Here is a 21501-nt window from a genome sequence, read left to right as displayed (position 1 = left end):
TAGATACTAAAATTAATCAAAGATTCAGATTGATGTAAAATATGAACCATGTTTCTATTTTTAACGTTCAATAAAATTTTGTTTTCTGGCCCGCCGAGTCTAATTTTTTACGACTTATCCCTTTACAAAAAAATATTGCCAAACTCTGTACTTGGTTATTGATTGTGAACTAAATGTGAGACAGTTTTTTTTTATAATGAAGGTATATTACCACTTTCTCAAACGCGTGTTTGAGTTTTGAATATAAGTTCCGTCGTAGAATCTTAAAGCAACGCAGACAGCTCTAAATAACAACGACATGTTTGGCGAGGATGTGGTTAATAAACGTTCAGAACGTCGATTGTTTGAGATGTTTCGTTCAGACGATTTTAATAAAGTAGATGAGGCACGTGTGTGATTTTAAGCTAAAGTGAATATTAATGAGCTCAAAGCTGCAGTGTAAGCGGATACAGCTCAAACTATTTGTAACTAAACATCAATACTTGACGTTTATATTATAATGGTATTGAACTATTTGAAACAAAGCGACAAGGTAAATTAGTTGGGAAAATGGTTTCAGCTTTAATTAAACGAGTATCAGACGAGTAATCGTTTAGTATTTTGCAATTATTTTCTATATTCTACGTTGTAACTATACGTGTGATAAAAAATGATTTTTCGCGTTTGACACAATACAGATTACATGTCAAAAAGTTAATAGTGTCTAGGTTTTTTATTAAGCAATCAATTTTATTAAGCCTTATGTACCGATAACAGCGGATGTACCGATAACACTGCAACCAATTGAACGAAATGATGAGGGAGTTTGCGATTAAGCAGCTCAGATTAGTCAATAGAAACAGGTCAATATACTTGTATGACAACGCTCAACCACAAATGGCATAAGCAACTTTGCTAAAATATCTTAATGGCCGCACGTTTTTATCCCCAATTTTTATCAATTAACACGCAAGCGAGTGAAGTAAATAAATCTCACCGCACAGAGAAAAAAATCAATACAATGATGATTTATTTTAATGAGCGTGAAAAATTAAAGGACTAAAACAGATCGATATACTTTTTTTTACAAAGAAATTTCGGGCTTCAGTATGAATGTATATCCGAATCGTAAAAAAATGGCAAAAACAGCTATTGCTACTTTGCTTTTTTATTCTTTAAACAAGATAAAGATAAATAACCTATTTGGACAGGCAAATTATATGACGTATCTCTGTGGTATCCCACATACATTTAAGTAATCTGTCGATTTCCACGCAAAACAGTTTCTTCTTATCTGGTTATTAATGTTGTTTTTAAATTAGCGAAAGATAGATAAAGTCGATTAAAACGGTTTACAAAATCGTAAAGAATTTTTTGTGATTCATGTTTTCAAGCACCTGGCATAGACCCAGCCTTTTTTATGCAAGGTATTAAAAAATACAGTGCTTCTAAATTAAAATTATTCATTTGGCATTTTTCTTGAGAAATTCACTAAAAAAACTTTTTTGTTTAAAATTAATTAAGCCAGAAAAAACCTGCATATTATAGTTGTGAAAGATTGACTAAAATAAATCCTTATTGTAGTTTTGAATTTTTAGTTTACCAAATGCCACTAAATAAAAATTGTTTATTTATTTTACATATTAATAAAAAAAAATATTATTAGTAAAATTTGCTATTAACATGCTATAGAATAGAGTTTGTCATATGGTTAAGATATATATCCATATAATTACTTACACAAATATTTTTTTTAATTGTTAGCTATCAACATCATCAATATTTATACTCGTGGTATCAATTTGTATCAGAATCTAAAAAGCCAATAGCATTAGCAGCAAATAAATAAAGTTTGAACGACGTTTGACTATATATTGTATATATATAATAAATCAGACTATTCATTTGATTGGTTCTAAAATTAAATTTATAGGTAAATTTCCCCAATATCATTAAAGTTAAGGTATTTAACATTTATGTAATTTCAATGTCAGCTTGACCTGGAAGCATTGTAAGAGAAGTTTAGTAATAAATTAATAGTACTTATAATAAATATTATTAACAACTTCACAAGCGATCGACTTAAAACTTTATTTGACCCAAGAGGACGGAAGACAGGAAATGCATATACATATTTGAAATAATTAAAACTAAATACGTTAATTAAAACTAAGTACGTTATAAAAAACAGATGTAAAAATATATTGTATTATTCATTTCAAATTATTTTTATCAATAAAATACCATGAAAATTATCCCGGGACTGGTCCCGGGATCCCGGGATCGACTAATTGCAATACCGAAATCCCGGGATCAAAATTTTGGCCCGGGATTGGAATCCCTACTTATGGTAAATTTTGAACCAACAGCAATGCCATCAAAAAGCAAATCAACATTCAAAGTAAAAAATAAAATAAACACCTTGTAATTTATAATAACAATATTGTGAATTTTATTTCTTAAGCATTAAATTAATAAATATCGTAAAATATTAGTTCAATTATTATATATTGTATTATTATAAGACATACTACATACAAAAAAATTGTAGGTTTAAAGTATTTATTTATTCTTTTTAAATATAAAATTTTACAATATTTTATTATGATTCTTATTAATGCTTTCTGAAGTATTATGAATAATTTAAAACACTACAATATTTTTCCAGTGAACAACAAATCTGTTGTTGTGAAAAATGGAAGTGCTGTTAATGCGTGGCATTAAAATTAAATTATTTCTACAAGTTATTATTGCTCCATTGTTTTAATTAGCTAAATGCCGACCCGTAAAAGTTGGTAATAAATACCTGTAAGACCTACGTTCGAATCCATGTATCTTAATTAAAGATGTTCTTATTTTTAATTTCGCTGCTCTCAAAAATAGACCTTGAAAATATTTGCTAATTGAAGATCACCACCAGTGGATAAAAAAAAGATTAAAAAATCCAGGGAAAAGCAGCCGCTTCCCCTTTGCTGAAAATTAAGATCATATTTATGATATTTACATTGCACCAGCACGATAGATCAGTGGTATACGTATGTGATCAATACCTAAATACCTATAAACTTTAATATTTTCGCGTCTTCAAGTTTCTATCGTGTTATCGCAAATTAGGTTTTTCAAAATTTAAATCTTTAAGATAATTATTATGATAAATAAATATATTAAAATTCAGCTGGACTGTGCTTATTGAGATCAAATAATTAAAAATTTATATAAAATTAAATACATGTCAATTAATTAATATTGCACTACTTAGTTATTGATTGTGCTTACCCTGTTGTAACGCATTGAGATAAACGTCTATGATGATGTAACGAAATATTTATGATGAATAATAATTTGCGAAAATTTATATTTATTTTGTAATAAATATTCAGTAAAAGCGTGTTTTGTTTAAAATTGTATAACTTTTAAAAATAATAATACCTTTAAATGACGTTGTTGAGGTTCAAAAGAAATCTTTACTGTCGGTAATCTAGTAAGCCAAGGACCAGCGGCGTGTCTTTGATTAACATTTACTATATTTATTTTTATTGGCGATTAACCCAGAATTCCTGATACCCATGAATTATTTCTTAGGACATTTTTAAGGAAATAGCAGTTTATGTATATAATATGCTAATGTTTCACGCTTTCTATATTTATATGAAAGATGGCTGTAGAAACAGAATTTATTTATCGATTTTTTTGGTACAGATACGTGTTGTGTAAGGAATTCACTTATTTGTTAAGAGTTTATTATAACAGTAAAAAATTAAAACATGTTAATGATATTATTGATGACTTATTATGTATCAAGATAAAGTTGCTATAAGTAAAAAAAAACTTTAATTAAATATTATATTTGTATGCATATGTACATAACGATTTATTGTATATATTTTTTTTAGAACGGAACTCATGTGTGCACTTCCAAGTGTCAACATGAAAAAATAACACCATCTTGTTATCAACCACATCTTGTGGATGTTCCTGGACAATGCTGCAAAGAATGGCTCTGTGATACCAGTAAGTAATTATTTTTATACTACACATATTAAATATTTATCATAAAATGCATAAAAATAATTTAAAGCTAATTATGAAATAATATTAGAATATTTTAAAATTAGAAACTAAAAATGATATTGCTCATTTGCTATAAAAAAATTCATACTTATAATATCAAGGGTTGATATTTAATCCACGTCTTATTAATAACAATTCGATGCAGCTCATCGTTAGTATTGCATTGATATAATAATTAATCGTTAATAAGATATAATGCATATTATTTTTTTGTGAATAATCACCAGCTTGAGGTAACTAGAAAATGTTTTCTAGGAAGAGGAGTAGGAAAAAAATAATATATAAAAGTTTAATGCTATCAAATAAAATATACTAGCTGCATAATATCACCTCGGAAGTATGAGTAATTTCTGGAATTTTTGCAAGCTTTTTATCATTTAGTTTGTTAGCTTTTAGTTGCTTTGGACATTATTGTTATAAATAACATGAACTTTTGAAAAAAGGCACAATTGGGCTGTGGATGTAGCGGTACACCGGGAAAAAATGATTACATGTGTTGTTGTAAAACACAAAGAATTGAGAAGTATATAAACAATTGTGTTTATTATTTAGATTAAATCGGTTTTCGATGTGTTTGGAAAATAATAATATAAAATATTTCACTACAACTATGAACAAATACCTTACGAATAGCTCGGTAAAGATCTGAAATAAAAAACCGTAAAAAACGGTATTTATATAGTTGAACTGGGGTCTTTTTAGAAATCGATTAGATAGAATTTCACAAATCTAGTATATTAAAAATATAATAGTTATGAAGTTGTGTAATTAACTTGAATAATTATTTCAGCCCTGAATAAGCCTACGGTTTGCTTGGAAGAGTCTTCCCCGTGGAGTTCGTGTTCTCGAGAGTGCGGCGGAGGACTATCTTATCGGATCTCTAATGCTAATCCTTCATGTCATGCAAGAAACGAGTCTAGACTGTGTCAACGGATGTCGTGTCACCAGATTCATCAGACAAGCTACGCTGCACACCGACTCAGGGTTAGTGACAATTTCCTTTCGCCATCCGTTCCGATTTACGTTTAACTATTTGGACGCTTCAAGTGTTCCTAGTCACTAATCAAACATTTGACTATTGCATATACTAGTACACTGTTACAAACTTAATAACTACAAACAATCCACTTAGTAAAATACTTATATATAAAAAGTGTGTTAATTAAAATAACTACGGAAAAAATATCAATGTAATAATTTCATCATAAATATCTATAAACTGTTTAAAACTAATAACACTATACACATAAAGAAATGGTTTTGAGAAAGGAAAATAAACACAGGGAAAGCTCTTAACATTTTATTTTATAAATAAATACTGGGAAATGTAGATAGGTGGTAAATTGTTGGTTGTGATTTCTTGGAGCAGCTGAAATATGTCGTAATGCGTTCTTGTTACAATGCTGGACGACTGCTGCAATTGTTTTGTCACAAGATCTCTCTTCCATAATAGTTAGAAATGCATTAAGCAACCTTACTTTCAGGCGTGTATTTATTTGTTCGAAATGGTCGTTAGAATTACCTCTTAATTATAACAAATTGTGTAAGTAGTAATATTTTTACATTATTATCTGCATCATAGATATTTAAACTAAATTGATTCATTACTCACTTTTCAACGAGAAAATTTTTCATCTCCCGTCCTTGGAAAACTCGATTTTTATCTAATTTAATAATAAATTGTATACGTACACTTAGCAATGCCCATATATTTTTTTAATTTTGGTAAAATATTTAAACAGTAGCTTTAAAAATAGAACTACTTAAAATTTAAATATAATCAAAAAATAATAATAAAATAAAATAAAAAAGCACAATATTTTCACAAATGTCTAATATCAAAGAATGCGATTTTTTTTCCTTTTCAAATATTTAATTTGCACTATTTATACAGTGTTACTTCTTGTAAGCGATCGGTAATTAAAGGGTAGAAGAACAATTTATAATGCATTGTCTAGGAAACATGCGTTCTTTCAAAACAAAGAGTAGTTTTTCGGCTGTACAGCTCTAGTGTCTCACAGATGGTGGGCTAATTGCATCACTTCTTGGACATATCCATGCATTATAAAAAAAAAAACAGTTTATTTGGCCGTTCTGAGACCGGTGTTCTTAGAGGAATAGAATAATAAGTATGTAAGCAGGGTAAAATGTATTGTCTAGCGCGCGTCCTTTCCAAACAAAGAGTAGCGTTTTCAGCTGTACTTATCAGTGATTAATGTTTCGGGACTCCTATGCTATTTTGTGGTCTGTCTAATATCTTAAATTATTAATGCAATTCTTTGGTCATTAGATTTTTCTTTCAATGTTGTGAAAAATGTAGCCTTACTTCGATACGTTTTTATTGTTCGAAATGCTCGTTAAAATGCCCTCTAAATAATAACAAATTAAGAAAGTGGTTGAAACGGCAAAAACTTGATACAATATGAATATATATTTAATTAATTCAATACCAAAATAGAAGTTATTTAATTTAAAAAAAAATTAAAAATTAAATTTGAGTCGTTATTTTCAAAAAATAATTATTTTTGGCAGCAAATGTATCACAGCAAAAAATGGTTTATTAAATAATTGTAATAATACATTTTATTTTTTTTTCCTTACTTTTTTTTTGCATTATTGTAAAATTGTATTATATATTTTTTTATTGTTAGTGAATATTATAAATAAAGCTGAAAAGAACCGCTCACCAATGCCTCAGTAATGTGTTTTGGCGTAGACGATAAATGTAAACCGTCACAGTTTATTAGGTAAACATTTACTCTATAAGCTAAGTCCAGTATAGGCCCATCTATAGGCGTGTTTACAATTCAATTTCATAATTACAAATTATAATTGTATGTATGTGTCAGTGGTCATGGTGCAAAATTCTATCTTGAACCAAGGTGCAATACTAATGGTATCAAATCGCAATATCCCTTTCAAGGTAGAATTAATTTAGGTGTTGTAATGAGTATTCTAATCGCATTAAAAGCCGATTGAATTAAGCAATTATTCAATCATATTCGTTATTGCTTTATATTAAATGATAATTGATAAATAAGATTAAATATTATTAAATAACATTTAACAAATAATTAAAATTTACTCTGAGCAAAATTAAGAGAGATTAGTAATTGGGCTGAACTTGAGCAGACACAAATTGTACGCTAAATTCGCTAAACACATAAAAACATAGCCACCTATATATTGTTTTTAATTTGTATAAATGTTTTTTTTTATGTACATACTATATATATATATATATAGATATACATTTTTCAATCATGCACTAATTTTAAATGCGCTCGTATTAATAATTACTAAAAGATTTCGTGATTTATTGTTGTTTAGATTTGATTTAATACGTTTTACCTCTTTTAGTGACAGTAGTTTAATAGTTATGCCATTAAGTTAAATACAAATTTATATAATAAATTATTTATTAAAATATATATTATCATAGAGGACGCTAATAACTGACGGGTCGTTAAAGTAAAACACATTCCTCATAACAAAGCCGAGCTTTCTGGAACATTTTTCGCAGACGTCGTTTACGTGTAATAAGAACCTTCTTTAGCTCTTAAATGAGATTGCGAGATCTTTAGTGAAAGTTTTTCTAGCCAAAGCGTTTCTACCGATATCGTAAGAAAATTGTTATAGCGAACAAGATTGAAAACAAGAGACAATATGTCACTTTTTAACACTAAAGAGTAGACGCTTGATAGAGACCCATCTGTATCGAAGCAATTTTAAATTACCTGCATACAGAATAAGACTTATATTTGAAAATGCCGTATTCATTTAATTAATAAATAACGTAAAGAGAAGAGGGTTTAGCTTAGAATATTTCACCCCAAAGGGGTGAAATATTCTTTCGACCATTGGCCGCCATATGTTACGAACTCTCTACGGGTATTCTCGGGGTGTTTCAATTCGCGGGGCTCGTTAAGAATATTAAAAAAATAACTTATATTACTTGTAGACAAAATTTATTGAAACAAATTAAAAATATTTTATTCTATATTAATTTAAATTTAATTTATTACAAATGTTTCAATCGAAATTATTATACTAATATTATATAAAAACTTTTAATTTTGTAAGGAAAAATATGTTTTTAAAAACACCGTCACTTTCCTGAATATATCGTTCATAGTCGTTGTTCTCTTCATCACGCGTTTGATATTCATCCTCTTTCCGGTATAAAACGTATATAACAGCTAGATGAATTGCATGATTTAGGCAAAGTTGATTTTCGACAGGACTCTCACGTCAATTTTTTTACTGTTGTTACTGTCATAATGTCGGTTTTAAAAATAATTTAAAAATCTTCCAAACGGTTCTCAACAATCAACAAACTGATATGAAGACTAGTCCTAAATTAAAAACATCGTTTAAAACACCTTCTATTTCGTAAACTCGTAATTTTGTGAAAAAATAAATGTAGAATATATCAAATAAAATTTGAATCAGGAAGTCTCGAGTCCCGAGATATTTTTTTAAATTGCCGAGATTCGAGAAAGCCAAAAATCTTAGAGTTCCCGGGTTGTCTCACAACCCAATCCCATGAATAATCTTGTTGAAGTTTTTTTTAAAATCTGTATATACGACTGTCTATTTTTATTCCTGCAACAAATGATTTTGTCACTGTTTTGGTGAAATACATTTGGTTAGTGACAGTTTATAAAATAAGATGACATACAAAGAGAGTGAAGTAATTCAACAAATCGACGAATATCTGTGCAATTACACTGTTTGAGTTATGTTCTATTAATTTATCTAGACGGACGAAGTTTCAAAGAATTTTTGCGTTTAGGTATAATAAATACTTGCTATTAGGGATTCCAATCCCGGGCCAAAATTTTGATCCCGGGATTTCGGTATTGCAATTAGTTGATCCCGGGATCCCGGGACCAGTCCCGGGATAATTTTCATGTTATTTTATTGATAAAAATAATTTAAAATGAATAATACAATATATTTTTACATCTGTTTTTTATAACGTACAATGTATAAAGTACGTATAATTTTAGTCTTGTGCTTAAAATAGAAAATAATATAATAAAAATAAAAAAGGCAAGGTCTTATATGTTTATTTGAGAAGAAAAAAATGAACTTTTGACAATGTATGTACATATGTACATTCATAGACACAATTAATTGAAAACATTATTTTGAATAAAACTCACGAAGTAACATCAAAGCATCAAGTGTTTTATCATTTAGCCTTGATCTGATTTTGGTTCCTAAGCAGCCTGCTGCTGAAAAAGCACGTTCAGACTCACAGCCTCAAAGATTCACAGATGACATGTGCAACTCGCGCAAGTTTGTACACGAAATATAACGATGTTGTCAATAATAATTCGATTGTGCTTGATAAATCAATCAATCCGAAAAATTCGGGATTATGTTTTATAATCCCGGGACTCATCGGGTATTGAAAATCGTTCGGGATCCCGGGATTGGAATCCCTACTTGCTATGAATGCTTTTGCTCGCAGACAAGTAATTATTTTAATATGCACGTATAATGGGATTGAATATATATAGCAACATGTGATTTTATTCACACAATAAAACAAAACTGAGTCGGTCAATATCGTTCGATACAATGTATACAAAATATGATGGTTTACAGAAACATGATCCAAGGCACGATTTTGTGTGGGTTTTTTCTGAATTTTATCTAACTTTAACTGTAAAGCTTTATAAAAGTTGGCAAACATAATTTATATGTGTTTTTACAGAACCTTGGTTAATTCATTCACTCGTATGTTTCCACTGGTCCACCGTTTACAACATTTTAAGGCAAATACAATTTCTATAGCTGTTCCACGTAAATTATATATTTTTAATCCACAAGGTCATATATATAATCATTATTAAAAATAATGTATAACTATTTTATCAAAATATTTAGTGTGAGCTTTAAATACAATTATAATTTAACATATAACTTCATCCTAATCTTTTATTTTAATTACAGTTTTTTTTCACATTATTTTTTCTGTTATTAAAGTTGATTCTTGATCTTTATATTTAAAATATTTTCAATTAGCTTTTAATTTTATGATAAAAATAGGTATTTAGCAACTAAAAACTATTTTTTTGTTAATGTTATTATTACGATGGAAGTGATTCAATATTCTGGGAACGGCTTTATCCTTCAAATTAATTCTATTCAGGATGTTGTTAATTCATTTTTTCTCGAAATGCTCTGAATATAAAAGGATTTTCTAGTGGACTACTAATTACTATGTCAGTTTGACTTTACCGATAAGCTTGGAAGTCTGACGTATCAAAAGCTTCGTATTTTTTTATTAGTCATTTAAACAAAGCCGCTTTTTCAAACGCATTGAAACAAACCCTTGAGAAAATCAGCATAAAAGAATATTCAAGAGCCAAATCTATACAATGATCACATAAGCTTAAACTTCTATGAAAATCAGTACGATTATGAAGAGAGTTTGAATGTACGATTGCTTATTAACAACCAAATAATTATGTAGGATGAAAGGTTAAAATTTTCACTATACGTTCAACACTATTTGCTTAAATAAATTAATTTTATTCTGGAAAATTATAAAATTTAAATATATAAAAAAAATCTATTAAATATAAATATTTATATCAAACATCGTGTTACTTAACAAATCACACAAAAAAATAGTTATAATTTTCTCAAACCTATTTCGATTATCCCCTTTTCAAATTGTGTTGCATCGATCGAAATAAATAGTAGTTGGAAGGAGCAAGGCTTAGTGAATAAGGTAGATGTGATAAAATCTTCCGGCCACGTTATTTGATTTTATCGAGAGGCAATTTCGCAACAATTTATTTTTAAATATCGAAATGTGGAATGTAGATGTACACAACACAGATATAAAAAAATACGTACTAAGGTATCTATGACTGTTAAAACTTTTTCGGGATTGCCTAGTATATTAATTAAAAGGTAAATAAACGTCATAGAGTCATATATATTTCACATATTGTATGATATTGCTACAATATGTGAAATATATTATTATGTATTAACAGTTACGGTATAGTTTGTGTTTTAACGTTCTGAGCTTGCAACCTGTTACAACTTATAATATGACAGACAATGTTGTAAACCATTTTACAATGGATTAATAATAGTAAATATATTTAATACAGCTATTATTTTATAATATATACTTATTTTGATTACAAACTTCACAAGCATGTATTGGCATATCAAACACATTGTTATTAATTATGGAGCATAATAAAGTGCACAAAGAGAATTGCGGGGAAAATAATCTAAAAACAATGTCAAACTTTCCGTCTAGAAGATTGCTTCCTCAATAACTAGTCTGCACATGAAAATTAATAAAGCTTATATTATTCGTCGAGGTTATAGATGGAAGCGCAAGTTTATTATTATTTCTCAAATAACTTATTTAAATATATGTGCTGGGAATAAAAGCTTTATGCTAATGCACGTTGCACAGAAAATATACAATATATATATATAATAATGGCTAAGCTACAACATCTGACCAATGATTAAAAAGTCAGATAGCTCAGCCTATCGGGGAATTGTCTAATACTTCTATTCTTGCATGCGGTACTTTAAATATTATTCGGTGGTATACAATGTCATAGAAATCTACGCTTACTGTAATTTCGCCACGTACATTAATTCTTAATGATTTATTTATTTATTTTTAAACAAGTGTCAGATAGTATTTTACTCATTTTTTATAATAAACTTCATTTGTGTCACATCTTGCCATCGGTAGTAGTTCTCCCATTGCTCAGAATTAGCTGTAAGCACTACGTGAATGCTGCTAAGCTTTGGTAAGTTTTGCAACGTCAAGCTTACATTTTTAATGGCTTTATATTTTTTTCTTTTATAATTTTCCAAGTACATATATCGGAGGATAACAGAAGGTTCGTAGTCATTAGAGATGTTGGAGAATTTATATAAAACTGACATTTTTCTTTGAGAAGAGCTTTAATATGGATCAAATAAATAGTAACATAAGTCTCCAATATACGGTGTCTAAAGCTTGGTAGTAGCTATATGTATAAAAGTACATTAACCACAAATTGTAAGTCGCAATCCTCATTAATGAGGAAAATATGAGAGATAAATTATCAGTATAATGGTTAAAAGCACGTCATAAATTAAAAGGCATGTATGTATAATACATTTTACCGCAGACTTAGTTGATTTATGTATGCACAATAACTATGTCTAGAAATATGACAATTAACTACGACGTAACTGTCTTTATTGGTCTAGTTAAATAAGCAAATTTGCTAAACTAGAGATTGAATTCATCGAATTGCATGAACTTTGTATCAATTCAGGTCAATGATAATTAAAAAATAAATTTAATTGTTGGTAATATTTTTTAAGAACGTCTCTTATAACAATATTCTTCAGAGCTCGCTTTTACTGACTACCATTAATTTTGATCACTGCTACTTTTCCTATACGAAAGAAAATAATCCAGACGATCTTGAATTATTAATACAAAATAATAAGATGGATTCTGTATTATTATTTATTTACCCAAATTAATCGTCTGACTATTTTTCTTTTGAAAGAAATAAAAATAAAAATACAGAATGTAGGAGTTGGAATATAATACAACAGTAATATTTATTTATAATAATAATTTACATAGATTATACACAAAAATATTTTTATAAAAACAAATCTAATTTAAATTTAGTCCAAAAAAACTTAAAGTTTAATAAAATAGATTTACAGTATAGAATTATTAAATTTTGCCAATAAAATTCAGATAAGCAAACATTAGTAATATTATGTTCATAATAATTTCATTATTAGGTAATTCATACAAAAAGCATATTTACTAATGCATAAACATATTTGGATACGTAATAAATAATATACTTAAAAGCTTATATTCAATTAAAAGATTAATACTTAGCCTTATCGGCTTACTGTTTGTAAATTAATCTGTATGATTTGACATTATTCAATTAAATAGTAAATAAGTTTAATCAAATAAAATTATGCAGCAAATACACATAATATTGTATATGATAAGAATTATAGTTTAACTTATTAAAAACCAACATCAAAAGGTCGTTATAAATGTTAATATGATAAAAGTAATAAAACCACAATAATCTATTTTCTAATTATTTTTGTATAATTTCATAAAATGCTCTTCTTTTAAGGTATACAATTAGTGCCAATAATATATCGCATTCGCGTTTCTATTTCTATATTTAAGGATAAAAATAAGTAATTTTAAAGATGAAAACCCAGTCACGAGTTAGAAGTCAATTTATAGTAAAGTCTAAAACACATTAAATCGTTGAGTAAAATTTGCATTTGCTATTTTTGATCCTTTCATTGATTCTGTGGTTGGTATAAAGGAGGGTTTGTACTTTTATTTCTGCGAAATCGACTAAATGTGATTATTTGACAAACTTATCCGATTTTTATGTTTTATCATTTTAGGATAAGAAAAATGTTGATTTTTTTGCGCCATAGCATGAATTGAAATATTTAATGCATCTCCCTAAATTTTAATATTTATCGCTGCAAAAATCTTTGTTCAAAGATCTGTCTTTCAAAGAAATACAACATCGCAAAGTAAATTGTAAAAATGAAATGACTTTAAAAATTTGCTTCATTATTTTCGTGGATTAGTTACAAATATTGTAACATCTTCTTCATGTAGGGCCCGGTCAATTTACCATAAAACTTGTTTTTAAGATTTTTTTTTCTTTTTAAATGCAAATTTAGTTTCTAAACACTTTTTGTGTATGACATTTTCGCAAAGTTATCACACTTTTAATTTTTACATTGGCCGCCATTTTGCAAAAAAAAATATTTTTTTTCATACAGAACGCATAGTGGGTACTTAATAGCTCTATATGATACTAAAAATTTAATTTTAAATCTTCAAAACCAAGCAATTAAGTTCTGCAAGTCTCAAAATGGCTCGTATGGGGGTCCGATCGAACTGATACAGCGCTTGTTTTGAAACAAAAAACTATTTTTTTTATATTTTATTTAGATGAACTTTAGGCTTATAAACGTTTCATATGTAGCAATCTTTTTGTTAAAATATAAACCTACTGAGTTACGAGTGCTTAAGTTATTAGACTTGTAGCCATTTTGCAAAAAAATGAATACATTGAATTTTGCTAGCAAACATATACAGGGTGCTTAAGAATTCTACACTGTCACCAAAATTCTACTTTAAATCTGTATAAATAAGCTTATACTGACCTTAACTATATTGCAAGTCTTATAAGCGTATGTATGGTGGGCCGATCGACTCATAACACTAACCGTGTTTTGGAAAAAAAAACTTGAGCTGTAGTAGAAATTGTAATTTAACATTTATCGTGTGGATTTTTGTCTTTTTTGTATTACACACTTAATATTTAAAGAAATATAATTTTTAAACGCGATAGATTGATACATAAACACAACCACTAGGTTACAGCGGGCAAAGCGAACTGGTAACAGGCTGATTCTCTTCCCACTTCCTACACAAACACTTTCCATCTCCACATTTTCATTATACTTACTACTAGCGACAATCAAACCAGCGTAGAATAAAACTAACTTAGCCAGAAAGAGACACCTTCAATATTACAATGTTTTTGAGATTTTTTTATATTAAACTAATAAAAACATTAAAGCAAAAATATGCAAATTAAGTAACGAATACATATTTTGTTAAATACTTATAGCAACGTGCTTTAGATCGTCAGAGCGTAATGCGTTCCTCATAAAAAAAGTCGAGCAACTTGCAAGATTTTTTGCTGAAACCGTTTATGTATAGAGAGAATCTTTACTTCCTCGCAAAAGTGATTACGAAATCTTGAATGGAAGTTTCTTTAGACAAAATTTTTCTACTGTAATCATAAGAATATTTTGATGGTTATTTGCCATATTTAAATTTTCGAAACTAAAAGGCAGATGTTTGAAGGAAACTCATCCCTATAGAGAATCTAAATTCCTCTCTTGAGAGAAAATTTGATCTGGATAGCTAACAAAATTTAATCAACGACGTGGTATTCGGGAACTTACAATACGAAAGGAACGCCTTATTGGATGTGTTAAAGATGCTGATAAATTCCGTATTGAATATGCAGCTCGATTAAATCAACAATGCCGATGAGACAGACTAAAAAAAACATAAATATAAATCACACTCCAGGAAAACAAATATTAAAAAAACGTATTACGTATTTGTAACTTTAAGTAGCATAAGTATTTAAGAGAATTGAAATTATAATATTACAGCTAAATAAAGGCATTTAAAGAGAATTTATTTTAAATGTAAAGGGGTATCACTTAAAGCATTATTGTTATTAGGTACTGCTCTTTCTCATATAAATACATATTTTAATAAATCTTTAGACCAAAAAGTAATTTCAGCAATCAAACGCGAATATTGTACCGGTTTCTTCAAAACCCTTTATTAAAAAATTATCTGAATCTTAATTTCAGTTATTATTGCTAATGCAGAATGTGTTTAACTGTATTTTGAGATAAAATATTTAAATTATAAAAAATATAAATAGGTTTCAAAATGTCGATACTTTCGAGGAGTGGTTAAAGCGTGATTCAAACGATCTGGAAATGCAATTTACGAGTGACGCAGAAATTGTCTCTAGTGTCAATAAATCCAGATAGGTAGAGGTGAAGATAAGTAAATAAGAAACTTTAAACTGTAATAGTTTCCTTACAGCATATTTTTGTTGACACCCAATGTAGTACATTATAAATGATAATAATATTTATTTATTTATTGTAAATTTTATGTTGCAATATGACATAATGGGTTAATATGTTCAACCGTTTTTTGTATAAAGCATTTATTTTTATAATATAACTATTTTACACAAAATATACGTTACTTGTTTATAACTATTCTCATGCTTATAATTTGTTATTAGTTACAATATATAAAAAAATAATATAAAACAACACGTTAGTGATTATCATTTAAAGTAAAAAACTAAAACACCTATTAATCATCAAAATCTAAGTAAAGAAAAAATATATCAAAAAAAATAGATATAGTATAAATTTTAGTACATTTAGCTAAAGATCTGGAACCATTAATATGGAGTTTTAAGCCTCTAAGCAATATGAGATTTCACATTTTTTGCTAATATTAAATCTTCAAAACACAATATTAGTGAATTAGTATGGTTGAACGAAATATTTATAAAGTAATTTCGGGTATAAAAATGACAATGTTCTTTAATTGATGGTATTTAAAAACTGATTTTTTAAGATTTATATGAAAATGTGTATTATTTTAAAAGCTTTATTTTAAATGACAAATTATAAAACATACTATTGATGCTGTTACTTGAAGCAAGTAAGCATATGTTAAGATGGGTCTTATTAATATTACGGTCCGGTCCGTTCACGCGTTTTCTCGTGATAGCAACATTTTTGTGGTCAGTTTATTTTTTTTATTTTTTTAAGGCTTAAATTATATGATATTTTATTATTCATTATTAACTAAATACATTTGTAACAATTAAATTATTATTCCTTGATATTGCTTATATTTGTGTATATAATAATAGGTTTAATTTAGATTTTTTATGATTATGGAAAGCTGATTTATTTTGCATTATAATATAAACAAAATTTAGAGATCCCTCACAACAGCAGTCCTTAAAAGTTTATCTATCCTTGCAATATATTGATTTAATATACATTTTTGCTGCTATTGAATATTAATATAAAATATTACCGAATATTGCCGCTAAGCAATGTTTTAAACTACGATACCGTATTAGTATGTAATTTATATGCTATGGAACTTTTTGATCAGTCCTCGTGAATATCATATAGCACATAAGTAAATTATGTACATGCTAAAAGCGCGCAAACCAAAGAGAATGAAATGAACTGCATGAAGGTATATAATTGTGCACCGACCGAGGACAATCGAGAATAAAATAATCCTTTTTATGGAATAAGTATTATAGGGATATTTTGCTTTTATGCTATTATTATTTACACGAATGTCAAGAACGTTTAGCTTTATTTTTTTGTGCAAGCTAACCAAAAATCTAGTGGCTTGAGGTAAAAAATTATAAATTTATACTTTGAAATTTAATTTATGAAGCGGTAGTGCATCGAACAGTTAATTATGTCTGGGTTGAAAAGTGTGGGAGGGGGAGGCAGAGCGGAGGTGTATGATCAAACACTGCTCCCATGTCCATACAAACAATATAGTGCAACTACACGTTACAAACACAATAAATATGGTAAACGTTTAATATTCAATAAAAAAACATTTTTATTTTATATATTGGTCTGTATTTTATTTTTTAGATGATTTTGTAATGTGTTTCAAAGACTGTGATATTTTGAGTTTGAATGATTTTGCGATATTATGATGTCGAGTTTATGAATTGAACCATTTTACGTTTATTTACATTTGAAGGGATTCACTCAACGGATTTAACAATAAATCGTTCAATTTTTAAATGGTTAAATTTCTATAACTTTTGCTATATATTGTTACATAGTATTACAATATATATACATTAGTCGTGCTATTTGTAGTTGTTTAGTGCTTTTATATAAAAATATTGCATATTATTTTTTATAAGTTTATCTATTTTCTATGAAATTATCCATCTGTTGATTTATAGTACTACATACTACAATTTATATTAGTAGTGTGATTGGCTGATTTACAAAATACACTATTATGCATGTTCAGTTCTTATAAAGGATTTATATTGGTATTTTTAACCCTTTGCAGTCATAAAAAAAAACTTCGCCAGGTCCATAATAGATTTGTAAAATTCTAACATAAACTAATATTTTTATTTTTTTGAACCCAAATCTTTTAATGCTATTTTAAAAATAAACTTGTAGGAGAGTTTAATTAAGAATTAAGTATTAAGTGGGTGTTAACAATGCATTAGTGTAGTTAGCGTTTAATTTTTTTTAGTTTATCACGAAAAGTATGAAATAAATAAAAAAAATCTAAAATTTTAGCGCAGTTTTTTTCAGAAATGACATACTATTTATAGCAATACTTGAGAGACCTAAGTCCGAATCTCACGTAGTGTATTTTAATTTTTGTCGTGATTGGATGATCGGAACTGGTGAATAATGTATATTTTTAATTATAGAGATAAGTTTTTTCTGGATCATCTTAATCTCGCAAATAATTATCGTATTAATTAATTAATTCAAATAAAATTGAGCTAGGTGATTCATAGTGCCATTTATTGATTGTCACTGATTTTTAGTCTTCTAGTGTCCCACTACTTACTTAGTAGTTATTGATTGTGTTAACACCGTTGTAATGTTGCAACGACAGATATATTTTAAATAAAAATAATTATATGCAGTATTTTGTAAATATTTAGATTAGTAAAAATGTATGTTTCAAAATTTATAAAATTTGCATTATACAGCGATTGTTTATATTACGTAATTATATTACATAAGCTGTCGTTATTTGTCGCAAATCATAAGAAAATGTTTTATCAAGCTCTATATAATTTTGTTCTCACTTGCTATGTAGTATTTTTTATGTAATATCTTTTTATGTAGTGTGTATAGTTTTCTTCATTGGAGTAACTTGTTAGATTACGCTTATAATTTAATAAATATAACAACTCGAAAAACTAATGAGAATATTATAAAATTCAATGAAGCAGCTCTTTGGTGTTACTTAATTTTCATTAAAAATTTGCTGATTTTGCAAGAATTTTCATGGTGCCTTTTTTGATATAAACATATTTTTTTATGAATATTTATTGCTGTTTTATAATTTTAATTACTCGAGAAATGGCAAACTAGAAATCAGAATTCTTACTCTTCACGCCTAATTATAATATAAGAGTAGTGTTATACACATATTAATTATTTCATTTTATTATTTATTTTTATCAAGGGAATGCAAATTCACTCTTCCGCAAAAAAAAATATTTTACCTTGGCGCATGAAAATTATTAAAATCACCGTTGTATGACAAAATAAAAATAACTTTCCTTTCCTGATATTCTGAAAGAAAAATATTGTGTTAGCACACACGAATAAACATCAAAGCTGCAGCTAAAGCTACACATGCAGCGAAAAAAAGTGTCAATAACCTACGATGATTACGTCTGACTGTTTGAAAAAAATATTCTAATTAATTTTTCTTACCTTGTATATAAAAAGATATACAGAAATTAACAATTTAATAAATTAGCATTATAAATAATTTATTTATAATAATGATTTAAATATTTTTAAAGTGATAAAGCGATTTAATAATAATAGCAATGTTTAATTCATAATTGTGTGAAAAAATACATTTATGTAAGCGTTATTACAATCAGCAGAGCATGCAAGAAATGTGATAGTTTGTAGTCTTCAGCTCATTAAGTGAATTTTGCTTTACCAGAAGATACATATTTAACCCTTTGAGGAGTATCACCGTACATGTGCGGCGGGCAATCTTGAAAAAACATTTTTTTTAAATTATTTCTTTAAAAAATAATACCAATAAATAAAAGAGTACGAAATAAACTAACATAACGAAAAAAAAATTATATTAATTTTATATAAAATATGAAAAGAATATGTTTTGATATAAAAAAATCCACAAAAGCCAAATAATATGTAATATATATGTAAAATAAATTTATTAATATAAGAGTGTTAAAATAAATTATTAAATCATATTTTTACAAAAAAGAAGTAAAATAAATCAAAACAATAAAACTAATAAAATCACTGTTTTTTTTATTATTATTTACTAAAAATGCAATAATAAATAAATAACAACAAAAAAGTAAAATTAACTTACTCCCAGGTGTATATTAAAAATTACTAAAAACTCACTACTCAAAGAGTTAATGAATATGGTAGCTGCAGAATTATGATGGTGTCGTTTATGACCAACAATTTTAGTAAAATATTATCCAGTGCGTTATCGAGGTGCATAATCAAAGATATGTTTGCTTTGGATTGTCTTACACAAACTGAAGAAAAATACAACAGGATACTAAAATGTAATGGAATATACCATGCGATTCAATCGATTTTGACGAGCTTCTTTTAATCATGGCTTTTCAGAGTGCTTCGATTAAGACGCTTGGATTTCGATGTCATAATGTGTTGACGTTAAGACTAATCATTAATTTGTATCTTTATATCAAACTCACAAAAACATTAGTCTTTGAGTGTAATTTATAAACCTTTCGTTTGAGTATAGTATACTTCTCTAACTGTAGTATCACTTTATTCGTATAATACAACAAAGGTAAATAATATAATACTGCAACTAGCAACCACTATATAATATTGTTTTAATAAAAACTGTCTCAAAGTGCACAATATTATATGTACATTTAGTATAGCTATGTAATTTATAAAGGTACCGCTGTGTGATGTAATATATTCAGCATTAAAGAAACAATGTAACGCTTTTGTACCGTATCGTGTTCGATAATACAATTTTATTATTATAGATCAAACTTTGTTACAGGCGTAAGTGGGGCAATTTTTACAGTGAAATTATTCATCAGTTAACTAGTTAAAAAGCGTGTAAAAAACTTTACACATAAAATTATTGTTACATTTTTTTTATTTATATAAAGCCTCTAAATTCTAGTAGAGTGTAAAAGTGAAATAAATACGTTTATAAATTTCATTGATTTATTTAAAATTATAATATAGAAATCGTTCACTAACAAATTAAACTGATTTTTAAGGCCCATATAGTTTCGTTAAAATACATGTAATTTTATGAGCTTATATAATGAGCTTTGCGCTGGTGGCTATGTATGATACTTTTCCCTATTGGAATATTTTTGTTTGTTCTCCTTCAATACTAATTGCTACTGTAAGTCGTACATCTCATTATGATAATTATATGATAGAAGCTACATTTCAAACAAATTAAATTATTATAAATGTATTTTAATATTGTATTGTAAATAATATCTTGTGTTAATATAATTTTTTTTAATCATTTGCCACTTAACTTGATTATTTATATATAAACAAATGTTTATAATTTGTTGCATCTAGGGTATCTAATCCTGGGGCTCTAGGAAAGTTCACTGACTGGCAAATTCATCAAATGAAAAATTCACCGACCTCGCAATTTGTCGAACGGATAGTTCACCGATTCTACAATTGATCACCGATGATTTATTTGTTCAATAAAAACGTTTGAAAGAAAATTGTTTAGTAATTTCTAAGCCACTATCAAATATGTTAATTTCTATGATTCGCTGAGTTCTCGCAAATAGTTATAGGTCACTAAGCATTTCTTCAAGCTACTGAAAGGTGTTGCCGACAATCAGTTTTGGGTTCCGGAACGCCCTTTAGAATCGCGATCGTGTCCTCTTTTAATGCTCTTTAGGGCCAGACCGTCCGCACTAGCTGTCGCCATCCGGCTCCTTAATACACTGACATTGCACATTTATCTACCTAATGTCAGCTACGAGAAGCTGGTCC

The 21501-nt window shown here is 27.7% G+C and overlaps 1 protein-coding gene across 1 annotated transcript in view; it reads left to right on the top strand.

The window, feature by feature from the left end:
- Ccn (cellular communication network factor protein Ccn) overlaps positions 1-21501 on the top strand; it is a 75860-nt gene that overhangs the window by 39700 nt on the left and 14659 nt on the right. Inside the window, exons 4-5 of the mRNA XM_088188394.1 lie at positions 3873-3990; positions 4841-5034. Coding sequence (XP_088044520.1) covers positions 3873-3990; positions 4841-5034 — 312 coding nt within the window. The remainder of the gene's footprint in view (positions 1-3872; positions 3991-4840; positions 5035-21501) is intronic.

This window comes from Plectrocnemia conspersa, unplaced genomic scaffold (genome assembly GCF_051122295.1).
Source record: "Plectrocnemia conspersa isolate PC_06_02 unplaced genomic scaffold, ASM5112229v1 ptg000006l, whole genome shotgun sequence".
Lineage (NCBI taxonomy): Eukaryota > Metazoa > Arthropoda > Insecta > Trichoptera > Polycentropodidae > Plectrocnemia > Plectrocnemia conspersa.
This window is presented reverse-complemented; position numbering and strand designations above follow the sequence as displayed.